At 36.4% G+C, this 16,499-nt stretch overlaps 1 protein-coding gene across 9 annotated transcripts in view; it reads right to left on the bottom strand.

Moving 5' to 3' along the window:
* Positions 1–16,499, bottom strand: part of GLRB (glycine receptor beta) — a 97,861-nt gene that overhangs the window by 40,634 nt on the left and 40,728 nt on the right. For all 9 annotated transcript variants that reach the window (XR_006201660.1, XR_006201662.1, XR_006201661.1 and 6 more), the window contains one exon: positions 16,106–16,173. Coding sequence is in view for 6 of the 9 variants with exons in the window: in XM_042935202.1 (XP_042791136.1) it covers positions 16,106–16,173 (68 nt within the window). In the remaining 3 variants the exon portion in view is untranslated. The remainder of the gene's footprint in view (positions 1–16,105; positions 16,174–16,499) is intronic.

Genomic DNA, 16,499 nt, shown 5'->3' on the forward strand with positions numbered 1-16,499 from the left:
ACACAGTGACTGCTATATAAATAAGTTAGTTCTCTTTTCATTAAACATCCTTGAGAATCTAGCTACAGAGTACGTTCTATACTTTCAGAAAATGTTTACTTAAATTCCTCCTAAATCCCTAGGTGATGGGTTGGCTCATTCATTCAATTCAAAAATCATTTATTAACCATATATTCTTTTCCAAACTCTGGGTACTAAGGATACATCTGTGAGTACTCCCAGACTTCAAAGATAATTGTAAGTTACACTGACAATCAGCCAAACATAAAACAATTTGCAAAAGGCTATAAAAATGGAAATAGTTTGCAACAGGGCATCTAATCTAGACTCAGGATTAGATAAAAGTAGCCAAGCGAACTGACATCAAGGCAGGGACCTGAAGACAGGACAGTCAGACAAATATGGGTCTGAATTATATATATTTTATGTGCCTTAAAGCAAGTCACTTAATCTCTCTGAGCCTCAAATTCCTTGTCAATAAAATTAATCCTAAACTATTCACAGGAATCAAATGAAATGCTGTACCTAAAGCATGAAACCTGGAACAAAGAAGTACTCAAAGTTAGCTAACTTATTATATGTATTATTAACATTATTACCAAGATAGCTATATCACCCCTGTGAAAAGGCTAACAATTACTATTGAAAGCATTTCTTTTCTATTGTTGTAAAGATGCCACCTGTAAGTTTTAATTGGTTACCAAACATCAAAACTAACTTTAATTCTATTAATTCTTCAAAAGCTTTGAAAAAATCATTGTTCATGTACCAGATGTAAAGTGCTATATTAGTTGCTGATTATACACAGATCAACATAATACAATATTAGAAAACAAAGCAGATTTCTGATTAATCTAATATTAAGATTTCACAGACTTTAGATACATCAATGAGCAATGGCAAGTTTGTTTTATAGACTAACAAAATAAAATATCTACTTGCTATTATGTTCCAGACTAAATTCAATGATTACAAAAGAGGCTCGGTTAACTATCAGTTTTACTATGCTAGGTTAAACATTCCTTTCTTCCTTCATTTGTTCATTCACTAAACAGTAATTCATTAAGGACTTTCTATGTTCGAAGTTCTGAGCTACCAGTCTGAGAAGGATAAAAACATGAGGGCCATACTCTCAGAAGGTGATGAGGATACAAGTAAGGACCTAATTGGTAAGGATTCTAAGGGTGACAGTACTTGTTGACAGAATAAATGATCACTTCAGACACCAGTCAGGAAAGGCTGTAGAATGTGAATCTGAGGAGGTTCCCTGAGAGTGGGCAGAATTTTGCCAGGTGCTGCAATCAGAGAAGGTCAGGTAAGTGTTTTATCAGTATGACAAAAGACTCATTAAGGGGTGCCTGGTGGCCAGTTGGTTAAGCATCCGACTTTTGACTCAGGTCATGATCTCACAGTTCGTGGGTTCAAGCCCCGCATCAGGCTCTGTGTTGACAGCTTAGAGCCTGGAGCTGGCTTCAGATTCTGTGTCTCCCTCTCTCCTGTGTCTGCTCCTCCCATGCTCCTGATCTGTCTCTCAAAAATAAATGAAAAATTCAAAAAAAAATTAAAAAGAATCACTAAATATCAAGATACATAAATTGACAAACATAATCAATATCGTCACTAAAAAGAGGCCAGAACGAGAGACAGAGGTTTTGTACTAATCAGTGGAAAGACATTAGTTAAAAATCAAGAGCAAGAAATATACGAAGAACTCTTTTTAATTTTTTTAATGTTTATTTATTTTTGACAGAGAAACAGAACATGAGTGGAGGAGGGGCAGAGAGAGAGTGAGACACACAGAGCTGTCAGCACAGAGCCGGATGCGGGGCTTGAACCCACGAACCATGAGATCATGACTTGAGCCAAAGCTGGATGCTCAAATGACTGAGCCACCCAGGTGCCCCTACAAAGAACTCTTGAAATGCAACAATAAGAAAGCAAACAACCCCATTAAAAATGGGCCGAATATCTTAATAGACACCTCACCAAAGAAGATATACTGATGGCAAATAAGCATATGAGGAGATGTTCCACTTTACATGTCATTAGGGAAATGTAAATTAAAACAATGAGATACCACTACACCACCTATTAGAAAGGGCCAAAATCCAGCACACTGACAACACCAAATGCAAATGAGGATGTGGAACAACAGGATCTCTCATTCATTGATGGTGGGAATGAAAACGGTGCATCCACTTTGGAAGACAGTTGGAAGTTTCTTACAAAATGACACATACTGGGGCGCCTGGGTGGCTCAGTCGGTTAAGCGGCCGACTTCGGCTCAGGTCATGATCTCGCGGTCTGTGGGTTCGGGCCCCGCGTCGGGCTCTGTGCTGACCACTCAGAGCCTAGAGCCTGGAGCCTGTTTCAGATTCTGTGTCTCCCTCTCTCTGACCCTCCCCCGTTCCTGCTCTGTCTCTCTCTGTCTCAAAAATAAATAAACGTTAATAAAAAAAAAATTTTTAAATAAAAAAATTAAAAAAATTAAAAAAAAAAAATGACATACTCTTACCACACTGCACTGCTTGGTATTTACCCAAAGGAGCTGAGAACTTACACTCACACAAAAACCTGCACATCCATGTTCACCGTAGTTTTATTCATAATTGTCAAAACTCGTCCCTCAGTAAATGAATGGACAAACTGTGGTACATCCACACAACAGATATTACTCACCAGGGTAAAGAAATGCACTGTCAAGCCACGAAAAGACATACAGGAATGTTAAATATATACTATTAAGTGAAGACCCAAATCTGGAAAAGCTATATGCTGCATGATTCCAACTATGTGACTATGTGACATTCTGGAAAAGGCAATACTATGGATACAGTAAAAAAAAAAAAAAAAAAAAAAAATCAGTGGTTGCCAGGGGGAGATGAGGAGATGAACAGGTAGAGCACAAAGGATTTTTAGGGTAGCGAGATTCTATTGTATCAAATTATAATAGTAGATCATGTGTTCACACCTTTGTCAAAACCCATGAAATGAACAACACCAAGAGCAAACCCTAATGTAATCTACAGACTTTAGGTGATGATGTGTCATGGTAGGTTCACTGATTGCAACAAATGTATCTCTTTCATGCAGATGTCCACAGTGGGGGAGGCTGTAGGCAGGGAGAGGCAGGGGGTGTATTAGAGTTCCTTATACATTCTGCTCAATTCTGCTGTGAAGCTAAAACTGCTCTGAAAGAATCTACTTTTGGGGTGCCTGGGTGGTGCACTCAGTTAGGCGTCTGACTCTTGATCTTAGCTCAGGTAATGACCTTGCGGTTCGTGAGCCTAAGCCCTACATCAGGCTCTGTGCTGATGGTGCAGAGCCTGCTTGGGATTCTTTCTCTCCCTCTCTGCCCTCCCCCACTTGTGCTCACTCTCGCTGTCTTGCTCTCTCTCTCTCAAAATAAATTTAAAAAATAAAAATAAACTCTACTTTTAAAAGTGAATGCACTTGGGGCACCTAGGTGGCTCAGTCGGTTAGAGTCCGACTTCGGCTCAGGTCACGGATTCTGTGTCTCTCTCTCTGCCCCTCCTCCATTCACACTCTCTCTCTCCCTCTCAATCTGTCTCAAAAAGAAACATTAAAAAATACATACATACATACATACATACATACATACAAGTGAATGCACTTGGCACATAAATATATTTCAAGGATGTTTATTGCACACATCTATGTAATAGCCAAACAAACCAACAAAAAAACCCAGAAACAACATAAAATCTATCATGGAGGAACAGATTAGTAAAATATGTTATTTTCATATGATAGAATGAATTTACCATTAAAAATATGAACATAATTTGTATAAAACAATCTGATCATCCTCTCAAAACACTTATACTACGAGTTTCTTTCAAGAAAGTAACAATTCTCATGAAAAACCCAATAGCGAAGTCTGCTAAGAAGAGCCAATGAACATGAAGATATGTTCCGCCTCACTAGAAAACGAACACAGTAAAAAACAAGATTCAATTTTTTCCCTTTGTTCATGAAATTGGAAATGAGGATGATGAGTAATCATATTTATTATTCACAAGGCATGGAGACCTGGCACATTCCTACACTACGGATAGCAAAATAAACTTAAAACCTTTCTTGGAGGGTTATTTGGCAATATATATCAAAATTTAAAGAAAAGTAAACAAATTCCAACAAAGTAATTCATCCTAAGAAAGGTATGTACGAAGATGAAGCTACAAAAAAAATTGAATGCAAAACATAGTATAAACAAAATAAAAGGGAAAAGGAGGCAAAGTAAAATAAAATCTGGAAATAGAGAAAAAATGCTGTTGTTTGCCTTTTTAATATCATGCTAAAACATTGTCTAACAAGCCCACTTAAAGGGTCATAGGATTCTTCGGGAAAATGTAACTTTGTCTGACTTGCCATTTTCTACTGGTTAGGGGCCCAGATGCCATAAAATCATATAACCTATAGCAGGTTCGTAAATTGCAAATGATTTTTGCCTGGTGTAGATGCAAATGTTTTATGTCAGGTAGAAAAGATATCCACCAATAATATGTTTTTATTGCCCTGTGAGACATTAACAGGTCTGTATCTAATTTAGCCGTCTAATGTCAGCATTCATTCCTTCACTTCCAGCTCCTGAAGTCTCCACTGAAGCAGCTTTACTATCCCACTGGATCCCTCACTAATGAGTTCAATAAATCACTAACACGTCCTCACTCTACGTACATATTTAACTTTTCAACAATGATAGTCTGTCCTCACAAAGTTAAACATAGGAATACCATATGCCCCAGCAATTCCACTCCTAGGTATAAGCCCAAACGAACCAAAAGGAGAGATTCCAACAGATACTTGCATGCTCAGATTCACCGCGGCATTATTCACAATAGTCAAAAGGTGGAAACAACCCAAGTGTCCCAAGAGATGAATGGGTAACCAAAGTGTGGTATGCAGGCATACCTTGAAGATATTGCGGGTTCAGTTCCAGACCACAGCAATGAAGTAAATACTGCAGTAAAGCAGGTCAAATGAATTGTTTGGTTTTCTAGTGCATATAAAAAGTATATTTACGCTATACCGTAGTGTATTCAGTGTGTGACAGCAGTATGTCTGAAAAAAACAATGTACACACCTTAATTAAAAAATATGTTACTGCTAAAAAATACCAACCATCATCTGAGCTTTCAGTGAGTCATAATCTTTTTTTTTTGCCGGTGGAGGGTGTCTTGCCTCGGTGTTGATGGCTGCCGACTGACCAGGGTGGTGGCTGGCGAAGGCTGGGGTGGCTGTGGCAATTTCTTAAAATGAGACGACAATGAAGTTTGCCACATCCAGTGACTCTTCCTTTTGTGAATGATTTCTCTGTAGCCTGAGATGCTGTCTATAGCATTTGACCCACAGAAGAACTTTCAAAACTGGAGTCAATCCTCTCCAATCATGCTGCTGCTTTACAACTAAGTTTATGTACTATGCTGAAACCTTTGTTGTCATTTCAACGATCTGCACAGCATCTTCATGGAGGAGGCTCCATCTCAAGAAATCACTTTATTTGCTCATCCAAAAGGAAACAACTCCTCATCCATTAAAGTTTTATCATGGGGTCGCAGCAATTCAGTCACATCCTCAGGCTCCACCTCTAATTCTAGTTTTCTCCCTATTTCCATCACATCTACAGTTATTTCCTCCACTGCAGTCTTAAGCTCCTCAAAGGCATTAATGAGGGTTGGAATCTCTTTCTCCCAAGTCCTATGAACGTTGATATTTTGACCTTTTCCCATGAATCACCAATGATCTTAATAGCATCTAAAACACTATCTTTTCCAGAAGGGTTTCAATTTACTTTGCCCAGATCCAATGGAGGAATCACTATCTATGACAACTATAGCCTTGAGGAAAGTTTTTCTTAAATAATAAGACTTGAAGTTCAAAATTACTTCTTTTTTTAAATTGTTTATTTATTTTTGAGAGAGAGACAGAGACAGAGCACAAGTGGGGGAGGAGCAGAGAGAGGGGGAGACAAAGAATCCGAAGCAGGCTCTAGGCTCTGAGCTGTCAGCACAGAGCCTGACACAGGGCTCCAACTCACAAACCATGAGACCATGACCCGAGTCGAAGTTGGACGCTAAACGACTGAGCCAGGCACCCCAAAGTTCAAAATCACTTCTTAATCTATGGGCTGCAGAATGAATGCTATGTTAACGGGTATGAAGACAACGTTAATCTCTTTGTCCATCTCTATCGGAACTGTTGGATGACCAGGTGCATTGCGAATGAGCAGTCATATTCTGAAAGGAACCTTTTTTTAGAGCAGCTGGTCTCAACAGTGGGCTTAAAATATTCAGTAAACCAGGTTGTAAACAGAGGTGCTGTCATACAGGCTTTCTTGTGCTACTGATAAGAGCACAGGCAGAGTGGAGTTAGTATAAAGCTTAAGGGCCTTGGGGTTTTCAGAATGGTAAATAAATATTGGTTTCAACTTAAAATCACCAGCTGCAATTGGGCCCTAACAAGTGAGTCAGCCTGTTCTTTGAAGTTTTGAAGCCAGACATTGACTTCTCTTCTCTAGCTGTTAAAGTCCTAGATAGTATCTTTTTCCAATAGAAGGCTGTTTTGTGTACATTGAAAATCTGCTGTTTAGTGTAGCCACCTTCATGAATTATCTCAGGTGGATCTTCCGGAGAACTTGCTGCAGCTTCTCCATCAGCACTTGCTGCTTCATCTTGCACTTTGATGTCATAGAGATGGCCTCTTTCCTTAAACCTCATGAACCAACCTCTACTAGCTTCACACTTTTCTTCTGCAGCCTCCTCACCTCTCTCAGCTTTCACAGAGTTAAAGAGAGTTAGAGCCTTGCTCTGGATTAGGCTTTGGCTTAAGGCAATGTTGTGCCTGGTGTGATCTATCTGGACCACAAAAACCTTCTTCATATCAGCAATAAGGCTTGTTTTGCTCTCTTATCATTCATGTGCTCACTGGAGCAGCAGTTTTAATTTCCTTCAAGAACTTTTCCTTTGCAACCACAATGTGGCTGTTTGGTGCAAGAGGCCCAGCTTTTGGCCTATCTTGGCTTTTGATATGCCTTCCTCACTAAGCTTAATCATTTCTAGCTTTTGATTTAAAGTGAAAGACCTGCGACTCTTCCTTCACTTGAACACTTAGAAGCCATCGTAGGGTTATTAATTGGCCTAATTTCAACATTGTGTATCTTAGGGAATAGGAGGCCCAAGGACAGACAAGGAGAGAAACAGAAAATGGCTGGTTTGTGGACCAGTCAGAACACACACATTTATCAGTTAAGTTTGTCATCTTTTATGAGCATGGTTTCTGATGCCCCAAAACAATTATAAGACTAACATCAAAGATCACAGATCATCATAACAAATAATAGTAACAAAGTCTGAAATACCGTGAGAATTACCAAATGTGACAATAGAGGCAGAAAGTAAGCAAATGCTGTTGGAAAAACGGCACCGACAGACTTGCTCACTGCAGGTTGCCACAAATCTTCCATTTGTAAAAAAGACAAAATCTGCAAAGGACAATAAAACAAGGTATGCCTGCATACACATACACACCGAGGAATATTATTCAGCCATAAAAAGGGATGAAATTCTGGTACACATTATGGCAGATATAAATCTTGAAAACAGAACAACAACAAAAAGAAGACTAATGAAGAGTTTGTCTAAAAGTATTAATCATAGTAGGAATGCAAGGCAAAAAACAAACAAACAAACGAACAAAGCTCTGGGAAAGGCAAGCATTTAAGGGACAGGCTAGAAGACTGAGGAGAAAAGGAAACCCTGAGAATGTGATTTCATCACCAACCCAAACAGGCAAAAACTTTGAGAAGGTCAACAGCAGCATACGTCACAGAAGTTCAAGTATAATCACACTTTCAGCAAATGAGGAAGCCCCTGAAAATTTTAGCAGAAGCATTTTAATAGAGTGACATAGTAAAAGCAAGATTATGGAGGATTAAGAAACTGAACAGAAGACAAAGTTTCCTGTCTATAAGATGTGGATAATAATAATATACCCACAAAGATAGCATTTTTATAAGGATTAAATGAGGTAATATATTCTGCACTTGGCTATACTAAGGGCTAAACAAGCACATTGCCTTATTAGGATATATCTTTTATGCTGCTGTTATCCTTTTATAATATTGGTAATACCTATTAATAAAATTTTTGCCTCAAAAAATTCTGCATATAGTGTCACTCATACTTCAAGGTCACAAATCCTGACACAGTACTAAAATATACTTCTGAGCATCTCCTGTATTATTCTTCTTGCTTTCAACTGTTCTGTTGTAAGCTCAACATACCACATAATCCTCAAGCCTCTACAGTTATCCTTTTCTTAATTTTATTTTTTAGAGTACTCTAGAGTTGTATTACAGTAAGCATCACTGAAAAACTGGAAATTGCTTTTCTTGTTGTATCAGTCTTGGTCATTGTATCTTATTATCTCATTATGAAAGTGCTTCAACGATGTTTTTCTGTTAGCTATGTAGCCACATATTATTATGATTCAATCCAAGTTGCAACAAATTTATATATCTTTTAAGAATGTTTTAAAATTTTACAGTTTAAATTAATAATTTGAGTTTAACATTCATTAAAAGATAAAAGCTCATTAGTTGCTTTGGTGAATGTTTTATGGGCATTTCTAAATAATTGCTGGTTATTGGCATTTCCAATGCTCTATATTAAGATAACTATCTTTGAAACCTACTTATTTTCATTTTCAATTATTCAATCACAATAATTATAGCTTTATCGTTTGTTTTGCAATGAAAAATTCCCATCAGAAACAGACTTCTTTTATCAGTGGAAAATCACTTAATTGTTTTTAAAGAACTTGGTGACAAATACTACTCATTGTTCATTCCAAAGAGCATACGATTATTCATTATCTAGAAAATGGATGTTCTCCAAATTTTCAGTCCCAATTAACACCCAAATTCAACTATTTCTTCAAGGCAGTAAAACACTTCACAACAAGACATTAAAACTGGCTGAATTGCATTATTGATATTTTAACACTTAAAAAGTTTTTATACTTTGTATTATTGTTAGGATAGCAATTCTGGTTACTCCTGATTTTTACCTAGCCTTCACATATGCAATCTTTAATTTAACTCTTGGGTAGTCTTTACATTACAATACAAATTGAGCATTCAAAGAAATAAAGGAGATCAATTCTCATAGCATCTGGCAGCATAATAACTAAAGTTCTGTCAACAAAGCTGTTATAAGGCTGTTTGAAAAGGGTTTAAATTTAGTCATTAGTGAGGTTAGATGTTTCGTGTAGGAATTACAAGTTAACAAAATGCCACTAAAATTTTTTTAGGTCATATTTTAGCAATATTTCTCAATATGTAATTTTATTAAAAAGTTTTAGTTAAATGGCGTTTAATAACACCTTATGAATATTTAAAATTTTCTAGTCCTATTCCAATATTCCATGGATATTAGGAGTGCCTGCTAGGTGGTACTGTGGTGTCTCTCTGAACTCAAAACTTCATGAGAGTAGCAGTCTGCTGGGCTGCATATACCGAAAGAATCTAGCGTAATTGGGATGATCCTCCAACAGAATTTGGGAGGAAAAACTTTAAAGTATTCATCAGCATGTGTCTTAGTTTCCCATTACTGCTGTAACAAAATTACCAAATCTTTAGTGGCCTAACAGATCACAATTATCATCGCAACACTTCTGGAGTTCAGAACATCAAAATTAGTTTCACACGACACAAGTTACAGTGTCTGCAGGGCTGACTCCTTCTGGAGGTTCTGAGGACAGATTCCATTTCCTTGCTTTTTTCAAGTTCTAGAGGGCACCTATGTTCCTTGACTGATGATACATCACTTCCTTGTATGACTCCAAGTTCATATAGGTTTCATTGCATCTACTACTGACTCTGATCCTCCTGCCTCCTGTTTTTAAGGACCCTGGTGATTATAGAGGCCTTGCTTGGACAACCAGAATAATCTCCCCAGCTCAAGATCCTTACTTTAATCACACACACAAAGCCTCTTTTGCCATGTGAAACAGCATATCCACAGACTCTGAGATTAGGACGTGGACATCTTGGAGGAACGTTATTCCTACCACAGGGTACAAACCTGAATGAAGGTAGATCATATGAGAAAAAATATATATATAAAACCTTTTGAAGGTTTGTGTATCTAAGATGTAAAATAGAAAAAAAAAAATGGGAACACATATGTCTAATTTTATTCCATAGTGAATTAATGTTGGAAAGTTAATAATAAAAGCAACAAAATAAAAGGAATAGTAAACTAAGACTAGTTTCAAGGAAAAAATGTAAATCTCTATATAGAAGGGAAATATACAAAATTGTTTTTAAAACAACAAAGATAAATCATTGCCATAAACCAGAATTAAGCTCTTTTAGCAGATCCCAAATGTGACTTTTTTTTTCCTGATAGGCTCAAAAAGAGTTGAAGTCTATTATTAAGACAAATAAAAAGTCATACAGCAGAAAGGCACAGAAAGTCTCACAGGATCATGAGTTATAGTGCAATAATAATTCAATATAATTATGAAGCATGACTAAACCAAAGAAAGAATATGGATTGTATAAACAGGCTTTGATTTCCATGAAAGAGCGCTTACGTATCTCGGATGAGGTGAAGTGTCTGTGTATAGATTATTATAATAAACCATAATACCCAACTTTTCCCCCACAAGTGTAATAGTTCACATTTTCAATTATGAAAATCCCAGTGATTTAAGCCAAAGGTAAGAACTGAATAAAAAAAATCAATAAATATTATAAACATAACCATAGAACAGATGCCACCTGGCTTCCAAAAAACCATCCTTCTCACTGTTCTGAATGCTCCTTTTCTAGTTGTCCCAAGCAGTGCCATCTACACTGATAAAATTAGAACTTCAAATTAGGATGATTACATTTATTTGACAATTTTGGTGATGTTACTATTAATGTCAGGAAATACCACTTGTAGTATTAATTATGATATTTTACAAAAAAAAAAAGTAAGGTAGTAGGATGCAAATAAACACATCGAAATGAGAAATAAGAATTTTGAGCTATAAAATGGGATCGTAAAACAAGCTGTAGGGGCATATAACATGGAAAGATCTTAAGGAATATTAATATGACTGTAATTTCTCCTTCACTACACAATTATGGCTTGTGAATCAATGTGAGATTACTTTTAGTTTAGGCAGCAATAGTTAGCATCTGAGTTAAACAAACAAGCACAAAGAAATGGTTGCCAAATGGAATTGGTTAAAATTTCCCAACAACAATGTGAATGCCTGGAACCCTGATTGCTTCTTCGATAATCAACTTTATCTGTTGGAAGAAAGGACTGGGTTGCCTTCTTTCAGAAGCTGCCCTACATCTGCCTGCCACCTGACTTGTAGCTACTGATGTTACACGCACCCCTGAGCTTTGTGTTCTGCATTATGCCTTCTGGAACAAGAAACTGCCAGTTGAGGTAGAAAGGTTTGAACTATAGAGAAAAGCTTTGGGCAATATTAAAGCTTCCTAAATTTTAGGAGTTCCTTTATTTCAGCATATCTTTGTAGGGGAAATTTCTAGGCAGCTATTAATAAGCAAAACCACAACTTTACAATGGGGCTACTAACAAACTTATAAAGAGTTCATTTTCTTTAGCATTTCCTTTAAGATGTTATTCTATTGTGAAACAGTACATAATTTGAAAATGCTTGACAACCCGAGTCACCATCACTGAGAGCTAATATGCCAGGCAAAATACTGTTAATTTATTTTTGTAACTTATTCGCTCTTTTTAGGGTATAGCGCATCAGGTACACAACACAAGTGTATTCAACACAAGTACATTCAGGTGTTCAAGCACAAGCCTGTCTGCTATCACGGCTTGCACACTGTACACCATACTGTTTCCATAAACATACATTCTGTATTTAGACAAATCTAATACTCTTTTTTCCCAACCTCTTGTTTTAGGGCACTTTTTTGTTTGCTTTGTTGTTAAGAAATATGTTCTCTAGTTATTATTTTAAACAAAAAGGTGGGGAGAGAGGCAACAAATACCAACAAGGATGTGGAATAAAGGGGACCGTTGTATGCTGCTGATGGGAACATAAACTGGTATATATGCCACTATGGAAAACAGTATGGAGGTTCCTCAAGAAATTAAAAATAGAACAACCATAAAATCCAGTAATCCCACTTCTGGGTATATATCTAAAGGAAATAAAATTATAATCTTGCAGACATATCTGTATTCCCATGTTCACTGCAACATTATTGACAACAGCCAAGGTATGGAAACAACCTAAGTGTCCATCAGTGGATGAATGGATCAAAAAAATGTGGGGTGTGTGTGTGTAATGGAATACAATCCATCCTTCAAAAAAGGAAATTATGTTACTTGTAACAACATGGATGAGCCTGGAGGGCATACAAACAGAGTAGAAAAGTGGTTGTCAGGGGCTTGGGGTGTGGGAAATAGGAAGTGGTCGGTAGAAGAGTACAAACTTTTAGTTATAAAGTGAATAAGGTGAATAAGGTCAGGATCTAATGTATAAGATGGTGACTATAGTTGAAAACACTGTGTAACTGAAATTTGCTAAGAAAGTAGAACTTAAATGTTCTCACCAAAACTTTAAAAAATAAGATAAGTATATGAGGTGATGGATGTATTGATTAATTTGATGAGGGGACTCCTTTCACAATGGAGACATATATCAAATCATCACATACACTTCAAATCTCTTAAAATTTTGTCAATTATACATCAATAGCTAAAACAATAATAATAATAAAGTAAGCCTACCCTGGCAGATTGGAAGGAAAAAAAAAAGAAATATCCTCTCATCCAATATAACCTTTAAGTTATTCTCCTGAGTCCATCACTATTATTCCTGACCAGTGTTTGCATCTAGTAACAAAGAACAAATTTTGTTTTAGACCTTGTTTTTCCTTAGATGACACCTTACAGTTATCTATGTACCTATAATACCTTGTGACTTTCCCTACTTTGAAGGAACAAAGTATGAGGGCACTATTTTTGAAAAGACTGAGCAAATCTATAAAATATGACAGTCTCAAAAGACATGTTTAGGAAACTGTTTTATGGGGATGTATAAAATAAACATTGCTGAAAGTAAAACATAATAATAATAAAGCAGAATATTTAAGTCTATTCAATGAGCAAAACTTTAGGCTGTGTTTACACAACACAAAGTGAAAGGCAGATAGATTTTCATCCAGCAAATATATATAATTTGGCTCCTCTGGATAAAGGTCTCTAAAATTTCCAAAATCAATGCTCTACCATAAAAACCTATTTCAGTCTGTTACTTAATCAAATAAGTGCTTGACATAAGCCTATTAATTACATTTGCCCTGCCAATTGTTTTAACACTACTCTGACTCTGTGCTAGGCAAAGAGCAGAATATTTGTTCATTTATTCAATCAATATTAGCTAATATAAGAAATTATTTATAGGCTTCCTATTTATGGAGCACCTTTTGTCTTCTGTATCTTGGAGAAAATGAAGTGGGATACATTATTCCTGCCTTTAAGAAGTTTACAGTCCATTAGAGAATAAAAGAACACACAAAAATAATTTAGTTACAGCAAAGAAGCTATCAGATGATAGAGATGAAAGATGTGGTTTGAAAAGAAAGCACTAAGTGAGTCAGAATAGCCATAAAAGGCTCTGATTAGAAGATAAGAGATGGAAATCAGGGATAAATAGGAGGGACAAAGACTCCCTGATGAAAATTGGATGAATCCGGTTCCAGCAGGAAGTACTCTGGGCTAGCTACCATGATGAATCCCAGCAGGAGGACAACAAGAGGATACATTATAAATATGCAATATTTTATTATAATCCTCAAATATTCTGTAAGAAAGTTCCTCTCCCTTTTCTAGCATCCCTTTTCCCCAGGTGTTTTCCACCCGATACAATCAAGTAACTACTGTTGGGACCTGGAGAAGTTTAGGTGTCTGACATTTGGAGGGCATTCGGTAATTACTAAAACATAGGTATATTAATGATACCTCCTGAGTTGGGACACATGGTAGCCTTTATACAAATGAGAACAAATATTCTCGCATTAGCTGTCCCAGAATGCAAGATACAGTAGGAACGTCTCCAACAGGCCAGAATATCTTTCAGGGATGATTTAGGATTAGGGCAACGATGCCACAAAAGACAAAAGAGGGTACAGAGGAGAGCACAGACACTTCGTAGATCCTCTTAAAGTTTCACCTTGGGAAAATAACATCTACTCTTGCAAAGTGAAGTGCTTAGACAGACTAACCACATTTTCAGTTAAAGTTAACTACACTTGTCTCCTGAGTGCTGTACAGTAGTCTGTATCTTATTCCACAGCTATCTTCTAGTGATCTGTACTGTATGTTTCTGTCATTTAGGTGAACTAAAAGGTCACTGGAAGTAAATGAATTTGATTCCAAAATATCCTTTTGAATAATTCTCCAAAAACATCTATCAGCTAAGAAAATAATCAATTATTCAGGGGCTAAATACATGCATCTACAAAAAATAAATAACATTCTCATTGCAGTTAGATATAAAAACAGTTGTCATAAATTAAATGCAATACACGGTTGCTTTTATAACACATTATGCTACCCTGAGGAATAACGGAATACATATTTTAAATCACTCTTTCTCTAGTGTGAGATATTCCCTGAAAAATTATACTGTGCCTTATCTATTACTAGGCTTTCAATCTGGAACATATACTATATTGATAAAAATGTAAGTATTAATAAAAATATAGGTATCTCCAAAAAATACAAAAAAACTTAAGCCTTCTCTCTCCCACTTGAAGCAGCATTTCGGCATGTGTTTTTTCAAAAAGGGCAAAATCCAATATTCTAAGACATCAAAAAGCAAGTAGACTTTATTGAATGTCTTTTAAGAAGCTGAAGAGGAATTACATCACACATCATTCAGGAAATCTGCTAATGTAATCTGCTAATTAGTAACCTACTAATAAAAAAGTACTTCATGGAAGCTGCAATACAACTCATCACAGATAACAGCCACTCCTCCAAACTCTTTTCCGTGCCTTTCAAGACAGGAGCCTGCCTGTCACTACTTTCTGCTCTTCCTTTGCTTTTCCTTGACCTTTCCCCTCGCTACATCAGCTTTTTAGGGAGCTCTGCTGCCATATCTTAGAAAGATTGATTTTCTTCTTTGCTTTCTACAATTCTCTGATCCCAACATCACAATATTAGCACAACAGAGGAAATGAAGATTCTCCTCAAGAAACCAGAAGAAAAATAAACTGTGAACACTTATTTTTAATGCTCACACAGATAAGCATACTAGGAAATAAATGTTGCTCCAGAACATTGCAGAAGTGCTTTTCCCAGGTGGTAACCAATTAGTTGCTCAGAGTGAGTATATTAATTCTTCCAAGTCTGCAAGTTTTAACTGACATTAAGGCTACATTTGAATTGCAAAATTATATAGGCACTGAAATTATTGATGTAACAAACCTTGGAACTTGGATATTTTATACTAGAAGGAAGCATGCATTTTGCTTTAGAGTTATTCTTTATTTTTCAGTTTTTTGTTTTTTTTTTAAATTTTTTTAATGTTTACTTATTTTTTGAGAGAGAGAGAGAGAGAGTGAGCACGCAAGATGGGGAGGAGCAGAGAGAGGAGACACAGAATCCAAAACAGGCTCCAGGCTCTGAGCTGTCAGCACAGAGCCCAACACCAGGCTCGGACTCACGAACCGTGAGATCATGACCTGAGCTGAATGAAGTCAGATGCTAAACCAACTGAGCCACCCAGGTGCCCCTTTATTTTTCAGTTTTTTTCGTGTTTTTATGTTATTTTTGAGAGAGACAGACAGAGTGCAAGCAGGGGAGGGGTAGAGAGAGAGGGAGACACAGAATCCGCCGAAACAGGCGCCAGGTTCTGTGCTGATGCCGCAGGGCTCAAACTTTCAGACGGTGAGATCATGACCTGAGCTGAAGTCTGATGCTTAATGGACTGAGCCACTCAGGTGCCCTTATTTTTCAGTTTTAATATTAGTTTCACTATTCTCTAGTTAAAATTTTGATAATTAAAAATATTAAATTAACTGCAGTCTTACCATTGTTGTCTCTTGAATGGATCCAAAACTGTTGATAAAAATGTTGACTACAACATCAACAGGAATGCCTGTGAATAAAAATTAAGAATATATTTAGTAACTATAAAAAACTTGGTCAGAATTTTCAAATTTTAATGGTTTATGCACTTGATTTTTATATTTTTTCCAATCCACATGGGGTATAAAAATTTAAATCTATGGTCTCAATATTCCATGTTCACAATTGCTATTAACATATTTTTCTAAATAAGGGATCATAATAAAAATAAAAATGAGTTAAGTTGTATTTTCTCATGTTATTTATTCAGACATACTTATCTCTTAAATTGTAGAGACTCGGAGTAAGTTGTTCACCTTTAAAGAAATTTTAAATTGAGCTAATGCATTTACCTTA

Source organism: Panthera leo, chromosome B1 (assembly GCF_018350215.1).
Source record: "Panthera leo isolate Ple1 chromosome B1, P.leo_Ple1_pat1.1, whole genome shotgun sequence".
NCBI lineage: Eukaryota > Metazoa > Chordata > Mammalia > Carnivora > Felidae > Panthera > Panthera leo.